Source organism: Rhamphochromis sp. 'chilingali' (genome assembly GCF_963969265.1).
Source record: "Rhamphochromis sp. 'chilingali' genome assembly, chromosome: 4".
Lineage (NCBI taxonomy): Eukaryota > Metazoa > Chordata > Actinopteri > Cichliformes > Cichlidae > Rhamphochromis > Rhamphochromis sp. 'chilingali'.
The window spans coordinates 15,520,873-15,548,340 of NC_137948.1; the positions used below are offsets into that span (position 1 = coordinate 15,520,873).

Consider the following 27,468-nt stretch of genomic DNA (forward strand, 5'->3'; position numbering starts at 1 on the left):
AAGACTGAAGTGAGCTCGGTTATTGACATAATGTATAACTCTACAAGATACCTGCGGCATTTTAGCCTCTGGCTCTCGCTTCCCAGCAAGCAGCAGGTGAATACAGAGGGCTCGTGTTCACTATCCTGGCCAAGCTTTGATGTTTTGCACCAAAGACACAAAAGTATATCATAGAATATTTAAATTATATATGTCTCAATGCCGACTCTTTATGGACAGCAAACTGCTATTATTACAGCGATATGGACAAATATCCACACCAGATTTTCCTTCGGCTTAAGCCCTGCTGGGCTTAAATTATTGCTGACCAAACAATACGACTCAAGCTTAGACTAATACATAAAGACTTAATAAAGAGGTCTTTAGATTAATTGAATACTGGGTTAATGTACTGCATTAAAAATATTCTACATGCCATTATAGCATCTTCTAAAGGGACTGCCTTTTAGGAATAACAGAGAAGACGTTTGAGAGGTTTTCAGTACTACAAAGGACTATTCAGCCGTGTCATTGTGGTCAACCCACACTGTAAAAGGTGTGAGTCATGCAGGATTTAAAAGTCCCCCTGCCCCATTCTGTCTCTCTCACTCACAAGCACACGCACACACACACACACACACACACACAGTGACATTGTGAAGGTCTCTGGCAAAGCAAAACAAGCCATATTTTCAGAGCTTGGCTGTTGTTCTGTATATGACTGCAGGCCTGCAGTAATGTCATTGTGGGCATGGAACTGCAGAGAACAGAGAGTATTAAGGTAATAAGTGGTGGTGATGGTATTTCACTTATATTTGCTTTTCTGAGCATGCGTGTGCACCAAATGAAAGGATAGTTTTTAGTTGTGCCGTGGCATTTCTCCACACTCGTTGTAACCTGTGTTTATAAAATCCTATCTCGATAATGATTTGTTGATAAATATGTGAACGACTGTGTGATGCACATGTTTAGTTTCTCCACCACCGCGTCACTGTGTACAATTATGGCATTGTGCATAGTCTATGCTTGAATGCATCCTCTCCGAGCTCTCACTGTCCACACAAACAGACAGGGCCATTATCTCCCCCTCTGACTGTCCTCTGCACACAAACACACACCACCCCCCGTGATTTAACATGAATTTGCATTTACAATGTTATATGCATATATTGCATGGGAACCTTACTTTACGATGTTTACGATTAACAAAACATTAGTGCTTAAAAAAAAAAAAAGTCTTCACAGTCCCCATCTGGGCTCGACTTTGACACTGATCCACCCTGAGGCAGTTATAATAGGGAGGGTGACAAAAACAAAATGCTCTCTTTTGATCTCTTTAGGAGATCAAGTAATAAACAGATGGATCCGCAGTTTCCTTAGAGGAATTACATTATACATACACTTGGAGGTGTAAGAAAAACACAAAAACACAAAGCTAAAAAAAAATATATCAAGATTTACAAAAACAAAATAAAAACAAACACAAAAATTAGCAAGTTGTCACAGTCTTCCTGCTGTGACAACAAGCATGACCCTTGTTAATCTGTAGCTGCTAACCTCCTCGCTGTCCCAACATGATCTCATGCTTAGCTTCTGACACGTGGACTTTTCTCTGGCACGCTATTCAACTACTGTACCCGTTATCCTTGTGACTGCTGCTGGTCTCCACACTGCTCAAAACATCCCATTGTAAGATGGGGATGTTCTTATTTTTGATTTTAACATTCTATGGAGCGTACTTCTGTGCAATGTCTGAAAAGTAAGACATGCTGTTACTTTAAACTCTGTCTCTGGGTGATCATTTAACTCATGAATATAACTGAAGTCACAGCTCAGTCACTATTTTTAACTTCTGTGTACACTGATTTTTAATCAAATGACGTCAAGGTCATAAAATCCAGCTTCCCTCCCGCTTCCAGGCAAAGCTTTGTCTAGTTGTTAATTACCACTGAATCTGTGAAGCCAATATACTTTCTAATCCTGTCTTCCGTCTGCTAGAGATATTCAACAGTGAATCTGAGTCTATATTCACCAGCTACCTGACACTCCTGCAGACATCATCCACCGTCATTAGTAGTATTGTAATGACAATCTGCGCTCCAAACAGCTCTCATGTATCGACTGCACAGTATATATCAATGAGTGTTTATGTGCATATAGTGCAGCAGAGGTTTTCCAGATTTGTCAAGTTTGAACATGCTATGGTATTAGGTATACAGTGGGGCAAAAAAGTATTTAGTCAGCCACCGATTGTGCAAGTTCCCCCACTTAAAATTTCAGATCTTCTTTAGGCTAATGGACAGCTTTCTCCTGCTTCACAACATTAGTGTCAGAGAGGATTCTTTTGTTGTGAAAGCCTTTGAAAGAAGTCATTAGTTTAGCAATCATTGCCTGATTGTCACTGTTCAGTACATAGCTTTTTGTGTTTACCTGTATGGAGAAGAAATAGAGTTAACCATTCAGTTATTCTCGGTCTTACCATCTTGTAGTTCACTTTTGACATTATGGATGTTTTACTTTTTTTTTTTTTTTTTCCAAAATATTGATTAATCTGACCTGTTCAAATCTGATCATTCAGTGGCACAAAAGAGTCAGCTGTGACTTGAAGTCAACAGTAGGTTGTATGGATGGCCATTTCTAGACAATTTCCTGTCACAATGGCACTCAGGGGAACCAAACCTTCTAGAAAGGGATACTAATTACATTTAGAGCAGGAAACCATCAGTCATAGGAAGTGAGCAGGGTCAGTAGACTTTGTGAAGTCTCAAAACAATATTCATTGGCTTTGTTAGTTAATTTTCCCCAAATGTGTCTCCTCCTCATTTACAGTGGGGCAAAAAAGTATTTAGTCAGCCACCGATTGTGCAAGTTCCCCCACCTAAAATGATGACAGAGGTCAGTAATTTGCACCAGAGGTACACTTCAACTGTGAGAGACAGAATGTGAAAAACAAAATCCATGAAGCCACATGGTAGGATTTGTGAAGAATTTATTCGTAAATTAGGGTGGAAAATAAGTATTTGGTCACCTCAAACAAGGAAAACCTCTGGCTCTCACAGACCTGTAACGTCTTCTGTAAGAAGCTTTTCTGTCCCCCACTCATTACCTGTATGAATGGCACCTGTTTGAACTCATCATCTGTATAAAAGACACTTGTCCACAGCCTCAAACAGTCAGACTCCAAACTCCGCCATGGCCAAGACCAAAGAGCTTTCGAAGGACACCAGGAAAAGTATTGTAGACCTGCACCAGACTGGGAAGAGTGAATCTACAATAGGCAAGCAGCTTGGTGTGAAAAAATCAACTGTAGGAGCAATCATCAGAAAATGGAAGACATACAAGACCACTGATAATCTCCCTCGATCTGGGGCTCCACGCAAGATCTCATCCCGTGGGGTCAAAATGATCATGAGAACGGTGAGCAAAGATCCCAGAACCACACGGGGGGACCTGGTGAATGACCTGCAGAGAGCTGGGACCAAAGTAACAAAGGTCACCATCAGTAACACACTACAACGGCAGGGAATCAAATCCCACAGTGCCAGACGTGCTCCGCTGCTGAAGCCAGTGCATGTCCAGGCCCGTCTGAAGTTTGCCAGAGAGCACATGGATGATACAGCAGAGGATTGGGAGAATGTCATGTGTCCAGATGAAACCAAAGTAGAACTTTTTGGTATAAACTCAACTCGTCGTGTTTGGAGGAGGAAGAATACTGAGTTGCATCCCAAGAACACCATACCTACTGTGAAGCATGGGGGTGGAAACATCATGCTATGGGGCTGTTTTTCTGCCAGGGGGACAGGACGACTGATCCGTGTTAAGGACAGAATGAATGGGGCCATGTATCGTGAGATTTTGAGCCAAAACCTCCTTCCATCAGTGAGAACTTTGAAGATGAAACGAGGCTGGGTCTTCCAACATGACAATGATCCAAAACACACCGCCCGGGCAACAAAGGAGTGGCTCCGTAAGAAGCATTTGAAAGTCCTGGAGTGACCTAGCCAGTCTCCAGACCTCAACCCCATAGAAAATCTGTGGCGGGAGTTGAAAGTCCGTGTTGCTCGGCGACAGCCCCAAAACATCACTGCTCTCGAGAAGATCTGCATGGAGGAATGGGCCAAAATACCAGCTACTGTGTGTGCAAACCTGGGAAAGACCTATAGTAAACGTTTGACCTCTGTTATTGCCAACAAAGGTTATGTTACAAAGTATTGAGTTGTATTTTTGTTATTGACCAAATACTTATTTTCCACCCTGATTTACGAATAAATTCTTCACAAATCCTACCATGTGGCTTCATGGATTTTGTTTTTCACATTCTGTCTCTCACAGTTGAAGTGTACCTCTGGTGAAAATTACTGACCTCTGTCATCATTTTAGGTGGGGGAACTTGCACAATCGGTGGCTGACTAAATACTTTTTTGCCCCACTGTAAATGAGGAGGAGACACATTTGGGGAAAATTAACTAACAAAGCCAATGAATATTGTTTTGAGACTTCACAAAGTCTACTGACCCTGCTCACTTCCTATGACTGATGGTTTCCTGCTCTAAATGTAATTAGTATCCCTTTCTAGAAGGTTTGGTTCCCCTGAGTGCCATTGTGACAGGAAATTGTCTAGAAATGGCCATCCATACAACCTACTGTTGACTTCAAGTCACAGCTGACTCTTTTGTGCCACTGAATGATCAGATTTGAACAGGTCAGATTAATCAGTATTTTGGAAAAAAAAAAGAAAAAGTAAAACATCCATAATGTCAAAAGTGAACTACAAGATGGTAAGACCGAGAATAACTGAATGGTTAACTCTATTTCTTCTCCATACAGGTAAACACAAAAAGCTATGTACTGAACAGTGACAATCAGGCAATGATTGCTAAACTAATGACTTCTTTCAAAGGCTTTCACAACAAAAGAATCCTCTCTGACACTAATGTTGTGAAGCAGGAGAAAGCTGTCCATTAGCCTAAAGAAGATCTGAAAAGGTGTGAAGTCAACAATAAATGAAGCTTCTAGTTGTTTCAGACTACAGGAGTGAAGCTGAACTCCAGCCCGCAAAGATTCACAGGATCACAGATGTGTAGCTCAGTACAACCATCCCTGCTGTGAGGCTGGGGTGGAAGGAAACGCATGTTTTCACGGCTTGGCACGGCGTGCCTAAAGCCAGTTGGTGGTTAAGCTTTTTCAGTCGCTGACTTATTTTTGCTTTCCTGTTGCATTCATTACATTATTTAAAGATTTCATACTTTCCCAGCAGTGCCGTCAGAAGCACTAATCAGTTGTCGAGCTGTTTAATCACCCATTCTGATTACAAACATCTGCTGTTTGCTGCTGGAAATTTGTATTTGTTTGATCTTTTTTTTTTTTTTTTTTTGTTAAATTTTTTCAAATTAAATTTTAACTGCCTGAAGTCTCTCAGGAAAATGGAAATATAATAAAGCTCAGGGGGAGCATAGGACTGCTCAGCTCCCCTAATAAAGATTGAAAAGGGCCATTTTTCTTAATGAATGTTTTTACTGTAGGAACTTAAAATATATATTTGATTTGAAAACAGATGCACTAAAGGATACTAAGGTAGAATTACAACTTTTACTTATGTAAAGGGACTAAATATTTGTTTATCGAGTTTGCAAAATAGTTATCCAACACAAGTTTTTAACTTAAACACAGCATGCTGTGTTTAATTTAAAAACTTGTGTTGGATAACTATTTCTACCCTGTAGATATGCTGATAGGTAGACCATTTAAGGCTTTAAATACAAACGGTGCCACTTTATACTTTATACAACAGCAAGAGCCCCATGTGATGACATGGATTTCATAATATGTCAGTATCTCACTTTTTTAATCATACTCTCATAGGTTCATACTATGGTAAATCATTCCCTCGTGTTAATTTTAAATGACAGCTAAACATTAACTGTTCAGTTGCAAGGCATCAATCTTTTGTACAGAAAAACCCCATGTTTAAAAAAATAAATAAATACTGGTAATCAAAGGCATGAACATAACAATAACATATTCTTTTGGTATTCTTTTTGCCAAAGAAACTACATCAAATTACTATTCAAACAGGTGAATGAATGAATATAGTTTCATGTACACAAGCCTTGATAAATATGGCCCTACGGTATATAAGTCAAATTTACATTTTGGTATAAATCCCAAGTGCAGCAGCAGTATGAAAATGAGATCACGATTCAGTCTGTGTGAAACCTGCAGGGTAACACAAATCTAGTTACAAATCTGCAGAGAACAATAAACCAGACAGAGGAGGGCTGAGGAGGAGCTGCAGTCATAGTGAGCTTGAACCACAGCAGTCAGGTCATCAAGCAGCTCCCTGTTTCCATGTGTCAGCAAAAGAAATGAAGTGCAGTGCCATGCAAATGGCCAGGCAACCATAAACACAGACAGCCAGCAAACCAAGCAGGAACCCCAAGCATCAGTCCAAACAGAGTATTTTAAAGGAACACTATTCTGTTATTATTACTATACCATAAATCTACACTTTAATCACATTTTGCATGGATTGCATCTGGGGATGCCGTGATCTGATATTTGGATCACATACCAGTCCAATCCTTACTTGTAAAGCTGGATCGGATATAGGTGATGATGAGCTACATGTTGTTTACTACACTACACAGCGGCAACAGAGCATAGTTAGCTAACAGCAAAGGAAGGCAGTTTGGAGGCCCTTCACATTGGCTACAACAACAGCTTTTCTTTATGTTTGCCGTAGTTTCAATTTAACTGCAACTGTGGTCAATGTGAGCAGGTATGACTAAAAGACAGTGGCGACAAAGAAAAGTCACTGTCATTTGTATCTTAGAGGCAGTACGTGTTTGGAAGCTTTTACCACATTTACAGGAATGTAAGATGTTGTAACCAGCCGTGTTAACAGTTCTTCACTTCATCTGTCTCTGTCAGCTCCACCCTGCATGCAACGTGTGTGTGTGTAACAGTAAATTAAGGTGCACTCAGAACAAAGAAGGACCGCAAAAACTAACATAAATAAGGGCAGTATGGAGTAGCACGTGACTCAGAGCCCAGAAATCAACATTACTGAAGCAGTGAGGGATCATCAAAACAAAAGGCAGCCAACATCAAAAGAAGAGCGTATGAGGGTTCAGGCATTGTTGATGAACAAAGGTGACCATATCAAATATCAACTTTCAAGTTCGTTAGAATTATGCAAACATATACTGCATTTTCATTTATGTTTCTATTATTCACCACAGCCACTTCCCAATTTACCCAGCAAAATATAAAGAGATAAGGAGTGACACAAGACTTTTGCACAGCACCGCATACTAACCTAATCAGCGAACAAAACATCTACAGTGTGAGGAAAAGCTGCATTTAAACCTTGGGAGTAAAACACTGAGTAAAACATCATTGTCCTGTACATGAAAAAAATTAAGTCCATCTGAAGAGAAACTGCGCATATATGATAATAATGATTCCCCATTGAATCAATGAATAGAACTGTTAAAAAATAAAAAAAATATCATAATGTCACTATTTTATTATTAATCTATGCTGCTGTTGTTGCATTAAGACACTATAGTAGATCAAATGTTTTGCTTTAGCGTAAGATTTCAAAGAAGAGACATCTTTACTGAGACCAGTCATTAAAGACCAGTCTTGTTTCAGGCGTGAGGAGAAAAAAAAAAAAAAATCAATCTTTCCATCTTGTGAGGACACACACACATGGGGCTCCTGTTTATTACTGATGGTCCTCTCCTACAACCACACACAGTGGCAGACAACAATAACCCTGGACGGCAGCATGTACAGAATCTGTATAGTACACTGACAAAGCTGTGAGGTGATAGCCCTTCTCTTGTTCTTGCTACACACATTAAACAAATGCACACATGTAAGGTGTACACACATCTCTGAGATTGTTTATCTTTAAGACACTGCCCGGAGCCTTTTTGCTCACCACAGTCTTACACAGATAATGAGGAAGCAGTGTCAGTTGCAGAGCGCAAAGGAAAAGATTGGCTGGGAAGAACTAGGGTGTGTTTGCATGTCACAGAGTACTAGTCACTTGTTTCTATTTCTTTGCTGGATCAGATAAAGATGAAGTTTCAGGCCTTTGCGCTTAAAAAACAAGGTCACCAGGATGTGAGAATCTGATACCGGTTTCCTTGACAGCAAAATGTGTGAGAAGGCTTTTGCACAGTGAGTGGATTATACAGGTAAAAATAAACATTATCTCACTGAATCTCACATCAACACATGACAAGCCCATTATTCACCCATTACTCAGTGCAAGCCCTCATTCATGGAGCATCCTTGGACTGTCTGCCCTCTTAAAAAAGATAAGAAAGAGTACTTGGGGGAAGAAGGGTGGAGAATTGTTTAATTTCTTGACTAGTGAGGCGTGTGGTGTATTTAATAGAATAGAATAGAATAGAATAGAATAGAATAGAATTCAACTTTATTGTCATTGCACATGCACAGGTACAGGGCAACGACCCACCCTTTCTCTATTTTTGTTATTACAGTTGGGTTTTTAAAATTATACAGCATATCTGCCCTCATGAGTCAGTAGTGAGTTATTTAACTCGCCTGTAGTAAGAGCAGTAAAGCCAGTCAAGCACATTACAAGGGATTTAGTTGTTAACCCCACTCTGATTAGATAAATACAGCAAGAACAACCGGATTCACCTATAATGAGTAGTTAGAGGGCATGCATGAGCAGTACAGTAAACATCTGGAGGGAGATATTTGTAGCAGTCCCTCTGCTATCTATAATCCCATCTTGCAAACTCATACTCCAAGATCCTGTAATCTACTGGCCTGGTTTGTTTGGACATGACAGCTCATTATCCTGGCCTGCTGCTGTTGCTTAAGAATGCCTGGACTACAGGGGCCTGCATGCTCTGCAGTCGGCTCATGGCTCGGCTGGATCAACATCTGTGGCCAAAATGACACATCATCCTCTCGCTTTGCGGCACCAAATGTTCCGGCTTCCTACGGCAACATGATTGTGTAACGACACGAAACGAGGACGGGACATTGAGGAAAAGACGATATAAACATGGCACACCAGCAGCGTGCTAAGCATTAGCAAGAAATATGGTTTATGTGCTAATGAATGGGCCGCGTCTCCGCTGGCATGTTGTACAGTGGATTTTTTTCACTGATACAAATGGAGCAGACCCTGGAAGCAGCGGCTGCTACTGATGTCGGCCCGTTCAGTTATCATAGCATTTAATAAACCAATAAGCTCGCAAGCCCTTCAACTGACTGCTCGTGAAAATGCTAATGTTTAATTTAAATATAAAACCGTCAAATAAACAAATAAGATTCGTTAACGCTTACCTGCACTCCTTTTCCATAATCGGAGCGGTGTGTTTAGCGTCGCTCCCAAGCCGGTCTGTCGTAAACGTCAAACGTGTGTTACCGGCTAATTAAAATCTTAATAAACCACCGAGGACAAATACGCCGTCCAGCACAGTGCCATCCTCCTGCCGCCGTTCGACCGGGGAGGAAGCGCCGCGTCTCTCGCTCGCTGGTCGCGAGGCAGCGCACGCGGTGAGAGGGGACGTGCGCGTGCGAACCGAATTTAGAGGAGAAAAATATTTCTGGAGGCGTCCACTGAAATAACCATGACAGCCGTGTGATGTAGTCAACGGCTCAGCAGGGATGTGGTATAAACGGATGCATCAATCATTGCAAGTAAATCACACAGAATGGCTGGCGTTCTTAGGCTTCAGGTTGAGCTCGAGGTAAGGCGAACCAATCAAACAGCGGAACGAGGCGAGAGCGACACGCCACGAGCCAATGGCAGGGCCGAATTACGGGATTCCAGTGGAAGGACAACGTATACAACCAATCACCGAGGAGCTTTATTCTGTTAGAAGGCGGGCTCCGCAGGTGTCACAGAGCGGTGTCAGTTAAACGGATTTATCGGTATTTGGCAACGATATTATTCATTATCTGACAAAAAATAAATAAATAAAAATAAAAAACATGTAATTGTTTCAACTAATTTGTGGTAATACTTTTGATTATCTTATAACCGACAGAAGCAGCTACCTGTTACTGGATAGTGAGAGTGCATAATAATAATAAAAATAATAATAATAAGTATAATAAGTATAATGTAAACTGTCAAAACTAAATGTGCTGGAGGTTATAAGTGCTGATGCATCACTCATATGTAAGTAGCATTTAAACTAACCTATTAGTTATTGTATTGACTAGTCTAGTTTGTATTTGAGATGTTAATGATTTGTATGGAGACGTTATTCTGTTAAATAACAACTAGAGAAACATCTAGTTGTTTCTCTAGAAACAACACCTTAACTTTCCTGAGTTTAATGTGAACTTATGTGAACTAATCAATCAAGATGTGATTCAATCAAGATCTGATTAGAGAATGTAAACTCAGTAAAGAAAGGGGGCGATCAAAGTGCAGTTGCTTTTAAGATGAGGTTAGTAATACAGCATTTAAAGCTGGAAAAAAGGAGCCAAGATTAGATCATCTGGGCCAGATCTTTGGCCGAGACTTGCCAGTTTTGAATCACAATAGCCCCATTGAGAATTCTGCTACAGCTTTGCTACCAATGCTGCCAATAAAAACACACGCACATTTCACATAGTGTATGAAGTAAAAATAATTATATTACATGGTGTGAGATTCTGCACATTGCCTATGGAAAGGCAGACCTGGTTCCAGGGAAACACTCAAGTGAACAAACACACAATACGTAATCAAAATAATCCCAGTATTCTTTTCTTTATTTTTGTTAGTTTCTGTTATTTTTACCTTCCAAGAGACACCCGGTTTTTAATAGACTAACAAAACTGTCACTTTATAGTTAAACTATGATTAATTGGACTGTACAAATGTAAAGTGATAAACATTTAGATTCAAATATTGTCTCAGTGTCCTCTATTCCCCCCAAATTCACATTCACATCTTGAATTTCAGTTATATATGGAAATGTGACCTAACATATTGAGACATGCCACAATACAACAAACGATGATGGTGTTTTAATAACAGGATATATTTTAATTGACTTTTATTTTCTTACTCTCTAAAGGCAGGGCTTGAAGGGTGACTGACTTACTGTGCACAGTATTGATAATGTGCATCATCTGGGCAATTACTTTATTGCCATCAAGTGGACAAATTGGATACTACACTTTTCCATACCCAAAGCAGCAAATACAGCTTAACTGATACCTACTGGTTTTTTTGTTTGTTTTATTATTCATTTTAAATCTAATTATTGGCATTTATGGATGTTGGTGTACAAAATTTTGGAGACATTGTGCATTTCTTCATATTTTGTTTTCAATGAGCCATGCTTAATATGGTTTCTTAAAGTGGTCTCGGACAGTAGTATACCAGCTCCAGCTCAAGACTAAGAAATTTAGAAAATCATGGATTGATGGAATACATATTTTTATTCTTTCGTTCAAATCATACAAAGGACGTCAGGACAGAGACACAACAGTGAGTGCCTATAGCCATTTGTAAAACACGGTGAAGGCTCTGTCGTGGTTTGGGACTGCATTTCAATTAGTGCTGATGGAGATATTCTCTCTTCTACGGAATTATGACTGCAGAAAGGTTTAATCAGTCAAATCTACCATGCATAACCATCTGTGAAGCACCTGATTGGCATGGTAGTGGTTTTACAAAATACAGACTTTAAATCTTGTTAGAATTGTACAAGCTTTTTTTTTTTTAAACTTATATACTGTATCTCCATGTATGTTTACCTGTTTCAATCGATCGATGCACCCATTTTCAATTTTCCTAACAAAATATAAAGAAGGGGGGCCTGAAGACCTTTTCAGAGTAATGTATGTATAATCATTTTCTTTATAATTTTACTAAAACAAGCATCGATACCGGTACTGGCAGACAATCACTTTTTGGCACAACACCGGCCCTCTGCTGATGCATTCAGGTGTTCTTCCAAATACCGTAATAATGAAAAAAAAAGTATAGGTATAAAAGACAAGACCATGATTTTTGGCTTAAGAACATAGACCGTACGTAAGCTCATGCGTGAGAGTTAAGGTGGCGAAGAACCGGAAAATTCAGCCATCGAAGTGTTTTATTTAAGTATCAATGTTGGAAATGGAATCAGAAAGCTAAACATTATCCAGATTGTACCTGAACGCAGCATACGTGTGTGCTCGTTAGAAGCTCCTAGCTAGCTCGTTAGTTTCACGCAGATCGATAATCCGCGGAGTGTAAAATTTCATAGCAAGGTGACGTTGATGTTCCTTTATATTTTTTCTGCATTACATTCTGAAATGCGTAGACGTGTTTAAAAACTAAGAAATGCTTTGAACGCTTTGCACCCGTCTCAAATTTGTTGATTTGAAGGTTGCTTCGGTAGCTAGCATGCTATGCAAATTCATGTTAGCTTCGCTCCGATTCAGTTTTGATTTAATATAGACAGCTTAGCTTTAGGTGCAATAGATAATTTTGTTTCTAAATAGACACATATTTTAAATACCGTGTAATTAACAATATTAGAGTTACATAAATGGAAATGTTTGCCGACCCATCTTGCTAACTAGCCGGTATGAATGAAGGGGAAGGACTCCATTGTTTATACCGGGTCACACGCTGACCTGCATTTTGACTTGAGATAGTTATCCTTTGTATTACACTAGACATTAAACAGTGAGCAGACAGAGGTCCATTCTGACTATCCCCAGCCTTAAATTCGCTGATTAGATTTGACTTAATTGAGCATTTTTATTCTTATTTTTTTAATTATTCTATCAGCCTAGCACGTCAACAATTCATTATTAACACTGTTCATCTGTTAATTTATGTACACTGTTATTTATATAGGTACGTGTCTAATGATGATTTATTTATTGGTTAATAATTGTAAAAAGTATAAAGATATACATTTGATTTATTTATTCATACTTTTAAAACCTCCTGGCTTTCTCATAAACTATTAATCCACATATTAAAGAGGGTTCTTAGATATAATCTCTACTATAACAAATGTCCTTGCTGTACATTCTTTTATACAGATGTCAGAGAATAATCTTGATAATGAACTTCTGGATTATGAAGAGGATGAGGAGCCTCAGGGAGTCCCAGAGAGTGGGACCCCAGCAAATAAAAAGGAGGTGAAGGGGTCATATGTATCCATCCACAGCTCGGGATTCAGAGACTTTCTCCTCAAACCAGAGCTGCTCCGTGCCATCGTTGACTGTGGTTTTGAGCATCCCTCAGAAGGTGGATAGCAGGGCTATTTAAAGTTCAAATAAACTCCTGGACATGATCCTGATCATAGAACTACAGCCACACATAATAAATGATTTCTTATGATGTTGTAACTGCACGCTTAGTATGTATATAAAGAAAAATGTATAATTGCCAATTGGTTTTACTTTCAGTTCAACATGAATGCATCCCTCAAGCTATCCTGGGCATGGATATCCTGTGTCAGGCCAAGTCTGGTATGGGAAAGACAGCAGTGTTTGTGCTAGCCACCTTGCAGCAGATAGAACCTGTGGATGGTCAGGTGAGTTTGTCATTACAGTTTTACAAGCTCTCTAATTCTGCGTTGTTATGGGACGTTACATAGTTGGCTAAGAAATTAAAGAAAAGATGTGAATCCTTAACCCCTGCAGCGAAAAGAACAGGTAGCTCTGTTATGCTCTGGGAGCACAGTTCAGGAAGAAGAAAGGCTTCTTTCAGATCAATATGAATTTTTTTTTTTTGATTGATCACATTTATTTTCAAACACATTTCTACAATAGTAGAAGTGAACTCCCAAGACAAGCCTATAGATCAGGGGTGCCCAATCCCAGTCCTCGAGCTCTACTATCCTGCAGCTTTTAGATGCATCCCTACTCCAACACAGCTGAATCAAATGGTGTGATTGCCTCTTCAGCATGCCATCAAGTTTGGCAAAGGCCTGATAACAAGCCATTCAGTTGATTCAGGTGTGTCAGAAGAAGGATGCGTCTAAAAGCTGCAGGACGGTAGCTCTCGAGGACTGGGATTGGGCACCCCTGCTATAGATTGTGTTGTTGGTTAACAGGGTGGCTGTGGCTACAATGTAGCTGCCATCACCAGTGTGTGAATGTGTGTGTGAATGGGTGGATGACTGGACATGTAAAGCGCTTTGGGGTCCTTAGGGACTAGTAAAGCGCTATATAAATACAGGCCATTTACCATTTACCATTTCGGTGTATGATTATCTACTGTAATTTGCATGTGTTACACACCCAGTGTTTTTGACTACAAACAATACAGACGTTATGTTCAGCATTAGCAAACTTTAATCTGGAATTACTCAGGCTTTGATGAAATCAGATAATCAAAACGTCTCTGTCTGAATGAGAACCAGAAGCGTTTGAGTTCATGTCCGATGTCTTTAGCTTCTAGTCCAGCACGGTGCCTTTAAGATCTTTTTAAGTATTTTCTAATTTGCTCTTTCACATTATAAAGTAGTCATGATTTGGGGGATTTATAAAGGAAGTTTGTGATATTGTAATAGCATTATACACAAATGAGATAAACAACAATGTACATGCTATATAAAGATGAAAGCGTTGATAAAACCTCTGTGTTGTTTCCTTGCAGGTGTCTGTCCTCGTGATGTGCCACACACGAGAGTTGGCATTCCAGATCAGCAAAGAGTACGAGCGCTTCTCCAAGTACATGCCCACTGTCAAGGTGTCAGTGTTCTTTGGTGGCATGGCTATCAAGAAGGATGAGGAAGTCCTGAAAAAGAACTGCCCTCACATTGTTGTGGGAACTCCAGGACGTACACTGGCCCTCATTCGTAACAAGACCCTCAGTGTGAAGAACATCAAACACTTTGTGCTTGATGAGTGTGATAAGATGCTGGAGCAGTTGGGTAAGTGAGAGGAACCAAGCTGTTTATAGTCGACTCTTGGTGAAGGTTTTTGACCAGTATGTAGGAGTGGCGATAGAGTGTGTCAAGTAAATATTGTTGAGATAAATTCTGATGGTGATTACATACATTTTGCTTATTAAAGGTCATCATTAAGAAATTACACCATATATAGATATATATACAATTTTGGATGTATCATTTATTTCCTTGCAAAAGACATGAGACGTGATGTCCAGGAAATCTTCCGACTGACGCCTCATGAGAAGCAAGTTATGATGTTCAGTGCAACTCTGAGCAAGGAGATCCGCCCCGTGTGCCGCAAGTTCATGCAGGATGTGAGTTTACATGTGGCCATACACGTTATATCTGTGCAGCTTCATGTATGGCAAAAACATCAATGTCTATCGCAACATTATGTTCCTTAGTGTGCACTACAGCAAAGCAAGCCTACACTTAAAAAATTCCAGGGAAAACACTATCTAGACTACTTTTGTCCTTACATTTTACTTATGCTAAGTCATTGGTGACAGTGCTGTATCACTACTATTGCACTATAATGCTGCCACTGTCATTTTGTTTGAAGATTGCAGCAGCAAATTAGTAAATGTGTCATCAGTGAGAGCAGCTTATTGAAAAAGGATGGAAAAAAACCTCCATTTCCTTAAACTTACAAATGTTGCTGCCTGCAGAGTGCTAGCAGTATTAAAATGATGTTCAGTGGTTTTTTTTTTTTCTCATCGTCATAAATGTAATGGAAAATAGTCGAGTTTCCTTTTATTTTTGGCCATTTGTTGGTGCCTTTGTCATATTTGCTCATAAAGCAGGCAAATTGAACCTCTCAGCAGTTTAGAATTGTCCTTTTCCAGGTAATCTGTAGATCTGTCTGAGAGACTAATGCTGGTCATTCTGTCCTTTGCTGTGTAGCCGATGGAAGTGTTTGTGGATGATGAGACCAAGTTGACACTTCATGGTCTACAGCAGTATTACTGCAAGTTGAAGGACAGCGAGAAGAACCGAAAGCTGTTCGACCTGCTCGATGTGCTCGAGTTCAACCAGGTATCAGTGGTAATACTTTTGAAAGGAGTTGGAATCTGTTATGTCCATTTTATTTGTTTTAAATCCTTGCTAATTGTTAACAAATGCAGCTTTGTTTTTTATCCTTTTTTAATTTTTTTTGTTTATTTTCTAAAATAACTTTTGTGTCTTGTCCTCTCTTAAACCCTCCCATGTCTGCCTTTTCCAGTACAAATCGGAAAATATGCAAGACTCAGCAGTTTCTTTTATATTCCTCGCAGGTGGTGATCTTTGTGAAGTCTGTAGCTCGCTGTGTTGCTCTGTCCCAGCTACTGGTGGAGCAGAACTTCCCTGCTATAGCCATCCATAGGGGCATGGCGCAGGAAGAGAGGTTGGTGCTGCGTCACTTTAGAAAGAAGAGTGTTTTTTTTTTTTTTAAAGTTTGTCATATTTTTTGTTATTGTCACGTGAGACTGTCCTCATTGTGTACGTTTTTTTCCAGGCTCAAATGCTTGTAGACAGTGTTAGTACCTGTAAAAGACAGGCTAAAACTAGACCCAACTGACTATTAACTCTTAGTTTTGGATATAATCTTATTCAGTTCTGCAGTTCATGATGCTGTTGCTTCTCTACTCCTGCCAGGTTATCCCGATATCAGCAGTTCAAAGACTTCCAGCGGCGGATTTTGGTGGCAACCAACCTGTTCGGCCGTGGCATGGACATTGAACGAGTTAACATTGTCTTCAATTATGACATGCCAGAGGATTCTGACACATACCTTCACAGAGTGAGTAATATTTAATTTGAGACATTGGTATATTTTCATTTCCAAACCTCCCATTTCTGGTCTTTAAAGCTGAGGCCATGTGTAGCAGTAAATTTCTTGTGTATCGTTCAGGTGGCCCGTGCTGGCAGGTTTGGGACTAAAGGCCTGGCCGTCACCTTTGTGTCAGACGAGAGTGATGCCAAGACCCTGAATGAGGTTCAAGACCGCTTCGAGGTCAATGTAGCAGAGCTACCAGAAGAAATCGATATTTCTTCCTACAGTAAGTATCTTGTTGCTTGCAGGCGTCATGAACCTGGCTTAAAGACGCCCATTTAATAACTATACAAGTATTATAATATTAACTAAGTATTTTGGTGTCACACTGTATACCTCTTTATGACCAGTTTCACCTAGTGACAGCCAGCAACCACTAGCCAACCGGTCAGGGAATGCACATTTTTTCTTAGTGTTGGGAGGTTTCCAGGAGCTCCCTGACTGGTCTGTAGGCCTTAGCTGCAACAGGTATTTGTTTACTGAGAACTTCAGAATCAGAGTCAGAAAGACTTTGTTGTATCTTAATTGCCCCTTGGGGATAAATAGAGCAGCATGACGTTGAAGATAAGGACAGAGCATAAACAGGCAAACAGAATATACAGTATATATACAGTTTTAAAATTACACAGTTTTAAAATTTAAGTGACCTAAAGGTGAATAAATAACTGTAAGTGACTACAAGTGAATAAAGTCTCAGCAGTATAAAAATAGTTTAGAGTAGTAGAGCAGGACGATATGACCAAAAATATTTATCACGATATACATTTGAAAATTTGCGATAATAACTGACGATGTAATTGAAACTAGACAAAATACTTTACAACTCCACAACTTTATTAGTGCAAAAAAAGCCCATCAATGTATTTTCACTTAAAGAAGCAGCTGTTTTTTATGAAGTTATATAAAAATTCAACAGTGCAAATGCAAATTCCTTGCTGACAGTTTAACCAAAAGGCATTTCCAGTGGAAATTGGCCGACATATCCTCAGCATAACCATGTATAATATCCACAAAACTTAAAAGAGGTTACACACACACACACACACACACACACACACACACACACACACACACACACACACACACACACAACACTGTAATATTATGTTGAAGCACAGTACGTATCACTCCGCGAGGCTCCTGCCTACGATAGCTGTAATGCTCCGACAATCTATCAAGCGGTGCGGGTTCGTAGCTTAGCAAAGTCGCACTAAAACATTTGACAGATTTTCGAGCGCCATGTACGACATAAAATCGTTTTGAGGTCAGTAAACACAACCAGAATTCATACATAAGGCACATGGGATTATAAGGGGCACTGTCGATTTTCAGAAAACTCAAAGGATTGATTTGAAGTGTGCCGTATTTTCCAAAAAACACGGTAATAACGACGGCCCGCTAGCATGCTCTACCAAAAAAAGTGCTTTGTTATGTATCTGAAGGACGAAAGCCAAACCAGTTCCACGCCACTGAAGTTGCAGCATTTTTACAAACTCGTTTCATTCAACGATCCACTTTCGCTCTTCTCATTCTCTGTCGCCGTCATGCTTTTTCCGCCATGTGCGTATGAAAACAAAGGCACTGCGCATGTGCACTTTACTCATATTCTATCGCGATATTTCATTTTCTTATCCTTGCCAAACGTTATACCGGTATTACCGTGAACGGTATGATATGGCCCAGCCTTATAGAGTAGTTTATGTTTCTGGTGTGGGAAATGGTCTTATCGGCTGGAGTTAAAGCAGGGTGGCTTTGGGGACAAAGGTGGCTCTCCTCCTCTCAGTCCTGCAGGAAATGCAGCGGAGGCGTCGCCCAGAGGGGAGCCATTGAAATGTGGGGTGAAGAATGTGAGAGGGGTCATTGATGAATTTGGCTGCCTGTCTAAGAGCCGGCTGGCTGAAAACCTGTGCCAGAGTTCTGACAGGCAGGCCAATGATTTTAGAGCACACTGATGCAGTGTGCTGCAGTCTGTTCCTGTTCTGAAGGCTGACAGAGTCCAACCAGCAGGTAATGGAGAAGGTCATGATGCTTTCCAGGAAGGCATAGTAAAAAGTCATCATGATGGGTGTGTTGAGTTCCCTATGAGGTATAGCCGTTGGTGGCACCCCCTGAGGAGTTGTCACACCACTCTACATCACTTCTTCTTCTTTATCACTAGGAGAACCTTTTCGTAGTATCACGCTTTTGATTACAGGAAGTGGTGATTAACATTGTTTAGTATGTATTGTGTTGTCTTGACTGCTAAAATTCTGAATGCATTTTGAGATTTTAGCTCATCTTTAAAACTAAACTAAGAAGTAGCCATGCATTTGCAAATGAAAGCCTGTAATTATGTACAGATAACAGGCCATGTTCACATACTACATCACTGCTGTGTAGAAATACTCAAGTGTGATAGCTACTGTATAAAGTTATTATAGAAATTTTCTCTACCTCATGTTAACCTCATGTCTCTTTGCAGTTGAACAGTCCAGATGAATGAAGCGCCCTTCCAGTGAAGATCATGTGATCCCTGTTGTTACTGTGTTTTGGTGGAAGAAAAGAAACCTTCAACATTTATTTTAATGTTTCCATCCAACCATTTGTGAAGGCACGTTCATAGTGATAAAACGTGTTTTGTCATCTCGCTGCAGAGTGTTTGTTTTAGTGTGTTCCTTGTTTAAAAAGAAAAGAAAAGAAGCAAAAATCTGTGGATATATTGTTTTGGTTAAAGAAATAAACTTTTATACCTTATTCGACGGTGATGAACTTCACTTTGTGTGCTTTAAACATTTAACGCATGTCAGATGTTAACATTACATATAAAACTATAACAGGAGTGACCCAGACATAGCTTGGCATCTGCAGATATTGATACCCACAAGCAGAGGGCGCTATCACACAGTTTGAGGAGGTATCCACTGTTGATAAACAGCTGGTGATGTTGCACTGTGGAGAAACTTAATTTGAAACCGTCAAAGTTGAATTAAAATAAAACGTCACATGAAGCTTGAGCACAGGAGCCAGTTTTATCACATAGATCGACCAACAAAAAACTGGTGACTGCTACACTGTACAGTGTCTTAATCTATAATAGAACATGATTGTATACAATCTTGGATCAAAATCAAGAAATGTGTTTTGCAGAATACACTGATCCAACATCAAGAAAACATTTATTTGGCTAATAAATTTATCTAAGTTGTATTAAATGCTAAACCAAGGCAATTGGCTCTGATTCAGTTCTTCCTGAATTCTTATCAGTTAAAGATAATGTCTCTTATCTAACAGTGTGAGTTTCAAGGGAATTCACTCATGTGCTTTACATGGCATCATGCCATATAGAGAGATATAGCTATAACACCATGGTGATTTTCTGTTTTGAATAAAACAAGTCATCCACATTTGCATAACATCCTCTAGGTTTCTACATAAAACTGCAAAAGTTAATTCAGCTGGTTGTCAGCAAGTCGTCACAGTGCACTGGGAGATATGAAGTATTTACAGTATGTTGAGCTAAAGATTAATAAATGGGTGACAAATTATAATCTTTGGCCCCTACAATGAAAGAAACTGGCAGCAAAGGGTCAAATTAAAAACTTGTGATCACCTTTAACCCGTTGACAATATCCAGGGCATGAATGATATAACATGGCTTTACAGTCACTAAATCTCAATATTGTAATCAGAGGCTTGGGACCAATATGACAGGGCTCTCTGTCACCATTACCAAATGAGGGAAATGATTAGAAAGATCCCTCCAACAGACCATTAGAGACTTCAAGGCACAGTGAAGCTGTGCTGGCAGCACATAGTGGCTCAACACCTTTTTCCTCCCCTTTCATTTGTCACCCGTCTGTGGGTAAGGCAGTCCTGTCAGATTCTTGTGCACTGCTCACAAAGTTTCAGTGCTAAATAAATAAAGTGCTTTGTTGCTTTTGTAGCATTTGTCCTCTCAGGCTGATTGGAGAGTCTCAAATCCTGAAGCAGGACTTAGGAAATGCAGGAAGTTCAGAGTATTTCGGGGCTCTAATTTAAGTCCCACATCAGTTTGAACAGGAGCACAGGGTCACAGATATTATAATATGGGTTGTCTTTAAGATGAATAATACCAAGGCAGTCCTTCCTGCCTATGGTCTCTGCAGTGAGGCGGGTGGCCTGAGGCCTTCATTCACTTGGAGCCAGGTGAGGAAAAAAATGGCTCCTCATCTTCAAGCGGCTTCCTTCTTTAAGAAAACAAACCTCGTCACATTAAAGTCAAATAGGAAAAAAAAAAGCCAAGCAAGAAAAAAAAAAAAAAAGACCCTCAATTCAATTCTAGTCTGTGAACTTGTGAGTGTCTCCGTACATCCAGTGCTGAGGAGGGAGGGCCACTTCATTAAGGTGGCCGCAATCACTGCTGCATTTACATGACTGGATCAACATGGACAGCCTCTGAAACCGCTCACCATCCGGGCACGCAAAGGTCACAGGCAGGGTGCGGGTGCGACGTGGCGAGCAGCACCGTCCATCCATACACACGCCGCAGTAGTTGGGCCTGTAGAGGCGGATGCTCACACATTCCCCATAGGACAGGTGGATTGGCTCTGCGACTTTCTCAGTTGGGGAGCAGCTTTTCCCTTTCTGTGATCGAGTTATGAAAGCAGAGAGATAAGAGTTATAACCTGGGTCATAATGATTATTATTAGTTGGAATCAAGATAAATGAATAAATAAATAATCTAACAAGATCTGATTTATACCCCCATCTGCGCCTTACAGAGCGGCAGATTAAAGCAGCTTTACACTCATAGTCTGTTTCACATTAAGAGGACTAGACTTCCAAAGCAGGGAATCAGAGAGGGATTATTTTTAGATAAATGTGATTATATTTAAGGTTAAATATTTATTCAACATTTGAGTGTCCTCTGCTGTTAAATACACCAACACCTATGACAGCTCTTGGCAGCAGAGCTTTTAACTCAGTGGAGCAGAGTAAAAGAGTTCTTACCGTGTCCAACGTGTAGGATTAATATAGACACACAACTTCCCTGGGCTTGAGTACACAGACAGAGCCTAGCTATGGACAGTTGCTTGGCAGGAATGCTGAGGGTGGGGGACTATATTTAAAAAGGCGCCGGGCTGCCACCAAAACACTGCTGAGTAAATCAGCACTGCCCAGTTCCCAGTGGATGTGGAGTTTCCCGAAAGTACCGCTAAGATAATCTCTGTTCTTAAGCTCTGGATAAAGATGGCTTTAGCACTAAGAGCATGTTTACTCAGTGCCAGAACATCTAATTTTTCATTCAAGCAAAATTAAAGGTACTGTTTTTGCATGAGGAGTCAAACGCAGATACAGGTTAAATAATAAGTGTTATCACAATTCAGCAGAGTACTGCGTGAGAGATAAGTTGCTATTACAAGTTATCTCGGCAGTGATACGGCTGTTTGAACTATGGTCCCTGTCTGCGTCTGTCTCATTCCTTCGTTCAGATCACGCTCAGTCCATCTCACCTTAGCTGGGACCGCCAGGCTGTGACACGGCCGTATGGTGCAGATTCTGGTCTGTCTCTCCATCTTGCACTGAGGGTTCTTGTTGGTGAGACGAGAAGAAACACCCATCCCACAGCTGCGAGAGCACGGGGACCAGTCGGTGGTCTGTACTGCACACTTGTTCTCCTTCAGCGGGCTCCACACTGAGGAATGTATAAGGGTTACGGAGGGTGGGTGAAAGGCAGGGAGAAAAATGACACCAATTAGAGCAGAGATTCTTGATCTGGAGGTCAGGTACCTCGTCAATGTCTATGAGATAAACTGCCGTGAAATTTGGTTCAGACGTTCATCCCCACTTTTGGATCAGCTTTGGTGATTAGTGGCTTTTCATTCTCTTTCCATTCATCCCCAGCCGGTCGTGGCAGATGGGGGTGTTTTATCTTCCCAGTGTCACAAAGTGCTTGCTCATAGGGAGTTGTGCGATTGTTGGGCTTTCTATCTAATATAGTAGGGTTGTAACCTTACAATATAAAGTACCTCAAGGCAGCTGTTTTTGTGAAATGGTGCTATATAAGTAAACCTGAACTGAATTAAATTGAATCTAGCACTACTATTGAGTGATAGTTTATCTGCTGGTCAGGTTTATTTACCCAATTGTCTTTTGTTCATTGTTAAAAGCAAGATAGAAGGTCACCAAGAATATAAATACAGATAAGTAACTGATAGCAAATCAGAGCAAAGCAGATGATAAATTTGGGATCTCCTGCAGTGTTGCTCTTGTGAAAGGCAAATGTGAGCACATCTGTGTCTGACATTGTGATTGTGAAAAACTCTGTTCTCATATTCTCAGAGTACAGTAAAAGTACTGCCATTATGGAACAACTTTACCTTGTGATTTAAGAAACACTTTTCAATTGTTGCCTCTTATTCACCCATTCATTCATTTGCACATGAATGGTAATGCAAGGTGCTGGTCTGCCACCGGGGATAACATGACCACCGTCTGGCCTGAAGATATTTCAGCATGAGGACAGAAAGAGCCCTTTCTACCACCTTATTCACACAGCCTAGAACAATTGAACTACCTATATAGAGAATCTTTAATATTATACAACCAATGTAAATAAGCAGTACTTAAAGTTACTAAAATATGAACTACACTGCGAGAAACAGTTTGCATACCAGGCAAGTGTTTGTAGCCACGCTCACTGTGCCAGCTGCTGGGTTTGACGTCTGTAAGCTGGTTGGCTAGGACCAGGTCATTTTCAGAGTGGCGCGGCACAGGATGGAGCCGAGGTCTGTGCGGGTGTTGTTGTGGAGGATGCACCTGCGCAGAGAGATACGCAAGATTAGATGGTTGCAGTTCATCTTTGCCATGACCGTGTCCGACTTTCGTGTGCTTTCCCCACAGTGGGCGTAACCCCTGATTTTCAAGGGGTTAGGTGTTTTAAAGCACTTAATAACAGTACCTGCTCTCAGCAAGCGAACCAGATACTGTTAATCAGAAAGGTTTCGGCATCCTTGCACCAGAGGCTTTACTACAGTGGCTTGTATTAGTTTGCCAAAGCAACTCCAAATTATAGTAAACAAAATAAGAAAATATAATTTTTGATAACTGAGTTTTTAAAAAGTTTTTGGCCAAATTGTTTAATTCAATACACAATTAACAAGTTCATCCACAGTGATTTTTTACCTCCAGTATCATCAAACTGTTTCACAAATTCCTTACAAACTCAATGTAACAAACCTGATGCTTAGGTGGAAGGCGCCATGTGCCCTTATTGCAGTCGACAGTGAAGCAGCACTGCCCAGGTATCCTAACCAAGCGTGGGTAGGGGCAGGATGGTGAAGCTGGTGGCAGCTTGTTGCTACAGAGAGGCGCGCAGCCAACAGCGCCATCAATGCAGGTGCACTGGTGTTTACATCCAGCACGGAAGCTTTCGCCATTCTGGTAGATCCTTCCATTGTACTCACATGTGCGTCCCTCCGATTTTGCTGAAAAGACACATATTACTCACTGCTTCTGACTTCATCAACACCAACAGTGACACAGGACACTAAAAAAATCCCACAGGACAAATGAGATCAAAAAGTGAGTGGATACAAAGAAGCAGGAAGAGTCAGACCCCCCCGTCTCGTAGGCATGGAAGAACCAGCTATTCATAGTTTGTGGGGCAGCACCGGCATGGTGCAGAAGGAAAGAGTATTTTTATCCCTGAAACCCCCTGTTGCTGTCATAAAACATCTACTACTCATTAAAATGTCTCCTGCTGTGCAAGGTTCCATGTTTCTAAATCACAAATCTAAGAAAGCTTCTCTTATGACCTTTGTCGCACCATTTTGGCTTTTCTTTTACACTCAGTATATAAACTACATTTTCTTGTATTTTAATACTTCAGATGTAGCTTTTCCCCTCCCCCCTCCTCTGAGATTTCTTCCCTCCCAGCATTCATTGTTTTCTCACCTCGGCATATGCCCCAGGCCATGGTCACGTCATTGCCATAATTACACTCCAGCCCTTTGTGGTGGTCGCAAGGCCTCGCAGGGCTGCAATCTTGGTTAAGCTGTGCAGCACACACCTTGCAGCATCCACACCTGTCTGAGACGGCGCTCACGCCTGGAGGGCAGACCGGAGGCTCTGCGGGGCACTCACACACCGCTGGGCAGCGAGCAGTCACCTGAAAGATTCACATATTCAGACAAAGCTCAGAACACGACTTGTATATGTGTGTGTGTGTGTGTGTGTAGCATTTTCCATTATTACTGTTATTATTATTATCAAAATAAAACAGTCAAAAATAAAAACAATAAACCCCACAGGCTTGCATCTATAACCCAATTGTAAAGAAGTCTCCTGGTACTTGGAACAGAAAATTCCCACATCCCCTCTGACTGCCTGTCATCAGCAGGCTGTTAATCTACCAATTTCAGCATTTCTTACGATACCAAATTGTGTGGATGTGCTCTGGCACATGTATGTTTGAATTTCTATTATCTTGTAGACACCCCAGGGTTTGTGACAGATCATCATTTTGTTGGTCATTCATCCAGATATGAAGCATTGTAGTAAATCTCTACAGTAAGTCAAGTTACTGCTGGTCAGCCTTCTCCGAGTGTCTAGACAACTCAGGGTTTGTACTCAGCCCCCTGCTGGCTCATGATTTGAGTCATGGCTCAGTACTAGAGCCAACTTGTTCCAGTGTTTTAGGAATCAGCATGCTACTATGCTCTAAAAAAACTAAGACATGAGTAGACATGCTGATTACCAGAAAGGCAAACTTCATCAGAAAAAACATTCGTCATTATATAAGTGGGGGTGCAGTGCCACTGTTAAACTCACTTGCACTCTATTTCCCCTTATTGTGTTTGTTTTCTTTTCTTTTCTCTCATTCTCTCTCTCTTTTTAATTACTTTAAACATGACCGAGATAAAGTACAGTAAAATCTGCTGCTGGCTCATGAGGATTAATTTGTTTCAATGAAGGAGTGTTTGCTGTTCAGACTCGGTAGCTCAAAGTTTAAGGGCACTTTTACTGTCACAAGTACTTTTAATCTTTAAGTAGACTCACATACTTAATCTTACCTGTGTGATGACGACTGTTGTCAGTAGAGTCAGATAGATGAGAAATGTCATGATTATCCTTAAAAGTTAAAAAACAAACAAAAAAACCCTACAAGTAATTTTAAAACAACAATTTCAAGCAGAAATCGAGGGAAATATTATTGATCTTAATTAATTTCACATGAAGATTCTAGTTTCTTTTTCTCATTAGCTCGGACTTCTATCCTTTTTTTCTAAAGGGGTGAGGAGCTAAACTCTAATTTATAGCCGATGGACTACGTAAGACCCCGCCTCTCTCCGTACTTCTAACCAATCAGCGTGCAGGTAACAGCCCAGATCCTTTTTCCCCCCCAAACTACCGAGCGGATAGTTTGCTGATTGGTGGGCGGGTTTTGAAATGAATGGAGCCATTGATAAAAATCTCAGGGGCGCTCTGTTTGCTTTATGAGTTAAAAATGAAATTGTAACAACTCCTTTCAAGTCACACTTAGCACATTCCTGCTACCACTGAGTAAACACACTCAGCTGAGCCAGACAGCCATGCAACATTAATAAGACCTCCACCTTTGGGGAAATAAGGGAGCAGGAGGAATTCCTTCTTTTTTTGTTCTAAGCCAGGGCAGAAAATTAAAGTGGAGTGCATTAAACAAACATTAACATAATATGAGGAGCAGAGTGAAAATACTCGACTTTGTCTGTGCCCATCATGTTCTAAGAATAAGTGTTTCCAAAGTTTTTAAGTGTAGATTTTGATTGTTTTGCTTTCGCTGTGAATTCAGGTGGACTGCCTGTTTCTATTATTTCTAACCACATGGTGCTGACACGGGAATGATGATGATATGATTGCTTGGAAAGAATGGTGAAGCTGAGGTTAAAAGTAAGATTTTTTTTTTTAAGGGTAACACATGTTGGTCGGTCTCCTCTTTCGCTGCCATCTTTTTTTTTTTCTTTCTTTAACCACAGGTTTCCAGCCACGCCTGTCCTAAAACAGAGACCTCTTTAGAAGAAAGTAACGTGATAGGTAGGTGTTTTGAAAGTTAGGATCCTGCTATGAATGTCAAAGTATTCTTGTAAAGTTCTGGTTTATAGGCTCATTTAATTTTAGGCTTTAAAGAGGATTTAATTTTTTAAAATTTGCGTTACCATCACTACTCACTCAAAATATTTTTTACCTCCAGCTAAAGGGATGAAAGCTTTGTGCTTTAATTTTCAAAAATAATAACAAAACTCAAAAATTATTATTATGTAATTTTTTATAACTTTTACATTTTAACTAATTTCTTTGCTTTTTCCCCCTAAAATATATTTTTATGTATCAATTTAAGATGCATTTCTCAGTGCATTTGTACATATAGGTGTCATGGTACTGGGTGTATGACCCCGTGTTTCCAAGCTTCTGGACATTATGCTGTTTATTTTCAGATATTCAATGTGATTCTTCCTCGTGGTTATTTTTATGTCATGTATATGTTTCTGTTAGCCTTTAGTTCTTTGTGACTTGTGAGTTTTTTCCCTTAGTGTCTTCTCCTGTGTCTTGTCTTCACGTTTGTTTTTCTCTTGTCTCCGTGTTTGGAGTTTACTTTCTGTCTTCCCAGTCAGTCATGTCTCCATGTCTGTTTCTCCCTGTGTCCCTGTGTCAAGCCTGTGTGGCTTAGTCTTCATCTCCGTGTTTATTGTACTCCCTGCTTTATTTGGACAGTCTCCTGTCCTGCGTACAGTATGTTCAGTTCTGCTTCCCCTGTCCTGTTAGTCTGTATTAGCGCCGTGT

The 27,468-nt window shown here is 40.3% G+C and overlaps 3 protein-coding genes across 6 annotated transcripts in view; 1 reads left to right on the top strand and 2 right to left on the bottom strand.

The window, feature by feature from the left end:
- Positions 1 to 9,710, bottom strand: part of evi5l (ecotropic viral integration site 5 like) — a 43,419-nt gene extending 33,709 nt beyond the window's left edge. For all 4 annotated transcript variants that reach the window (XM_080881130.1, XM_080881127.1, XM_080881129.1 and 1 more), the window contains exon 1: positions 9,316 to 9,710. The gene's annotated coding sequence lies outside the window, so the exon portion shown is untranslated. The remainder of the gene's footprint in view (positions 1 to 9,315) is intronic.
- Positions 9,711 to 12,071: 2,361 nt separating this feature from the next.
- On the top strand, positions 12,072 to 19,365 carry LOC308396202 (ATP-dependent RNA helicase DDX39A-like). Its single transcript, XM_080881352.1, has 10 exons — positions 12,072 to 12,228; positions 13,015 to 13,222; positions 13,384 to 13,511; positions 14,579 to 14,855; positions 15,072 to 15,190; positions 15,780 to 15,911; positions 16,151 to 16,260; positions 16,512 to 16,656; positions 16,768 to 16,915; positions 19,151 to 19,365. Exons 2-10 carry the CDS (start codon positions 13,015 to 13,017, stop codon positions 19,165 to 19,167), a joined length of 1,284 nt encoding a protein of 427 aa, XP_080737478.1. The 5' UTR covers positions 12,072 to 12,228; the 3' UTR covers positions 19,168 to 19,365.
- On the bottom strand, positions 19,211 to 25,912 carry LOC308396203 (CCN family member 1-like). Its single transcript, XM_080881353.1, has 6 exons — positions 25,722 to 25,912; positions 24,604 to 24,817; positions 23,887 to 24,134; positions 23,322 to 23,466; positions 22,161 to 22,342; positions 19,211 to 21,291 (listed from the first exon to the last, which is right to left on the bottom strand). Exons 1-6 carry the CDS (start codon positions 25,770 to 25,772, stop codon positions 20,986 to 20,988), a joined length of 1,146 nt encoding a protein of 381 aa, XP_080737479.1. The 5' UTR covers positions 25,773 to 25,912; the 3' UTR covers positions 19,211 to 20,985.
- Positions 25,913 to 27,468: the final 1,556 nt, after the last annotated feature.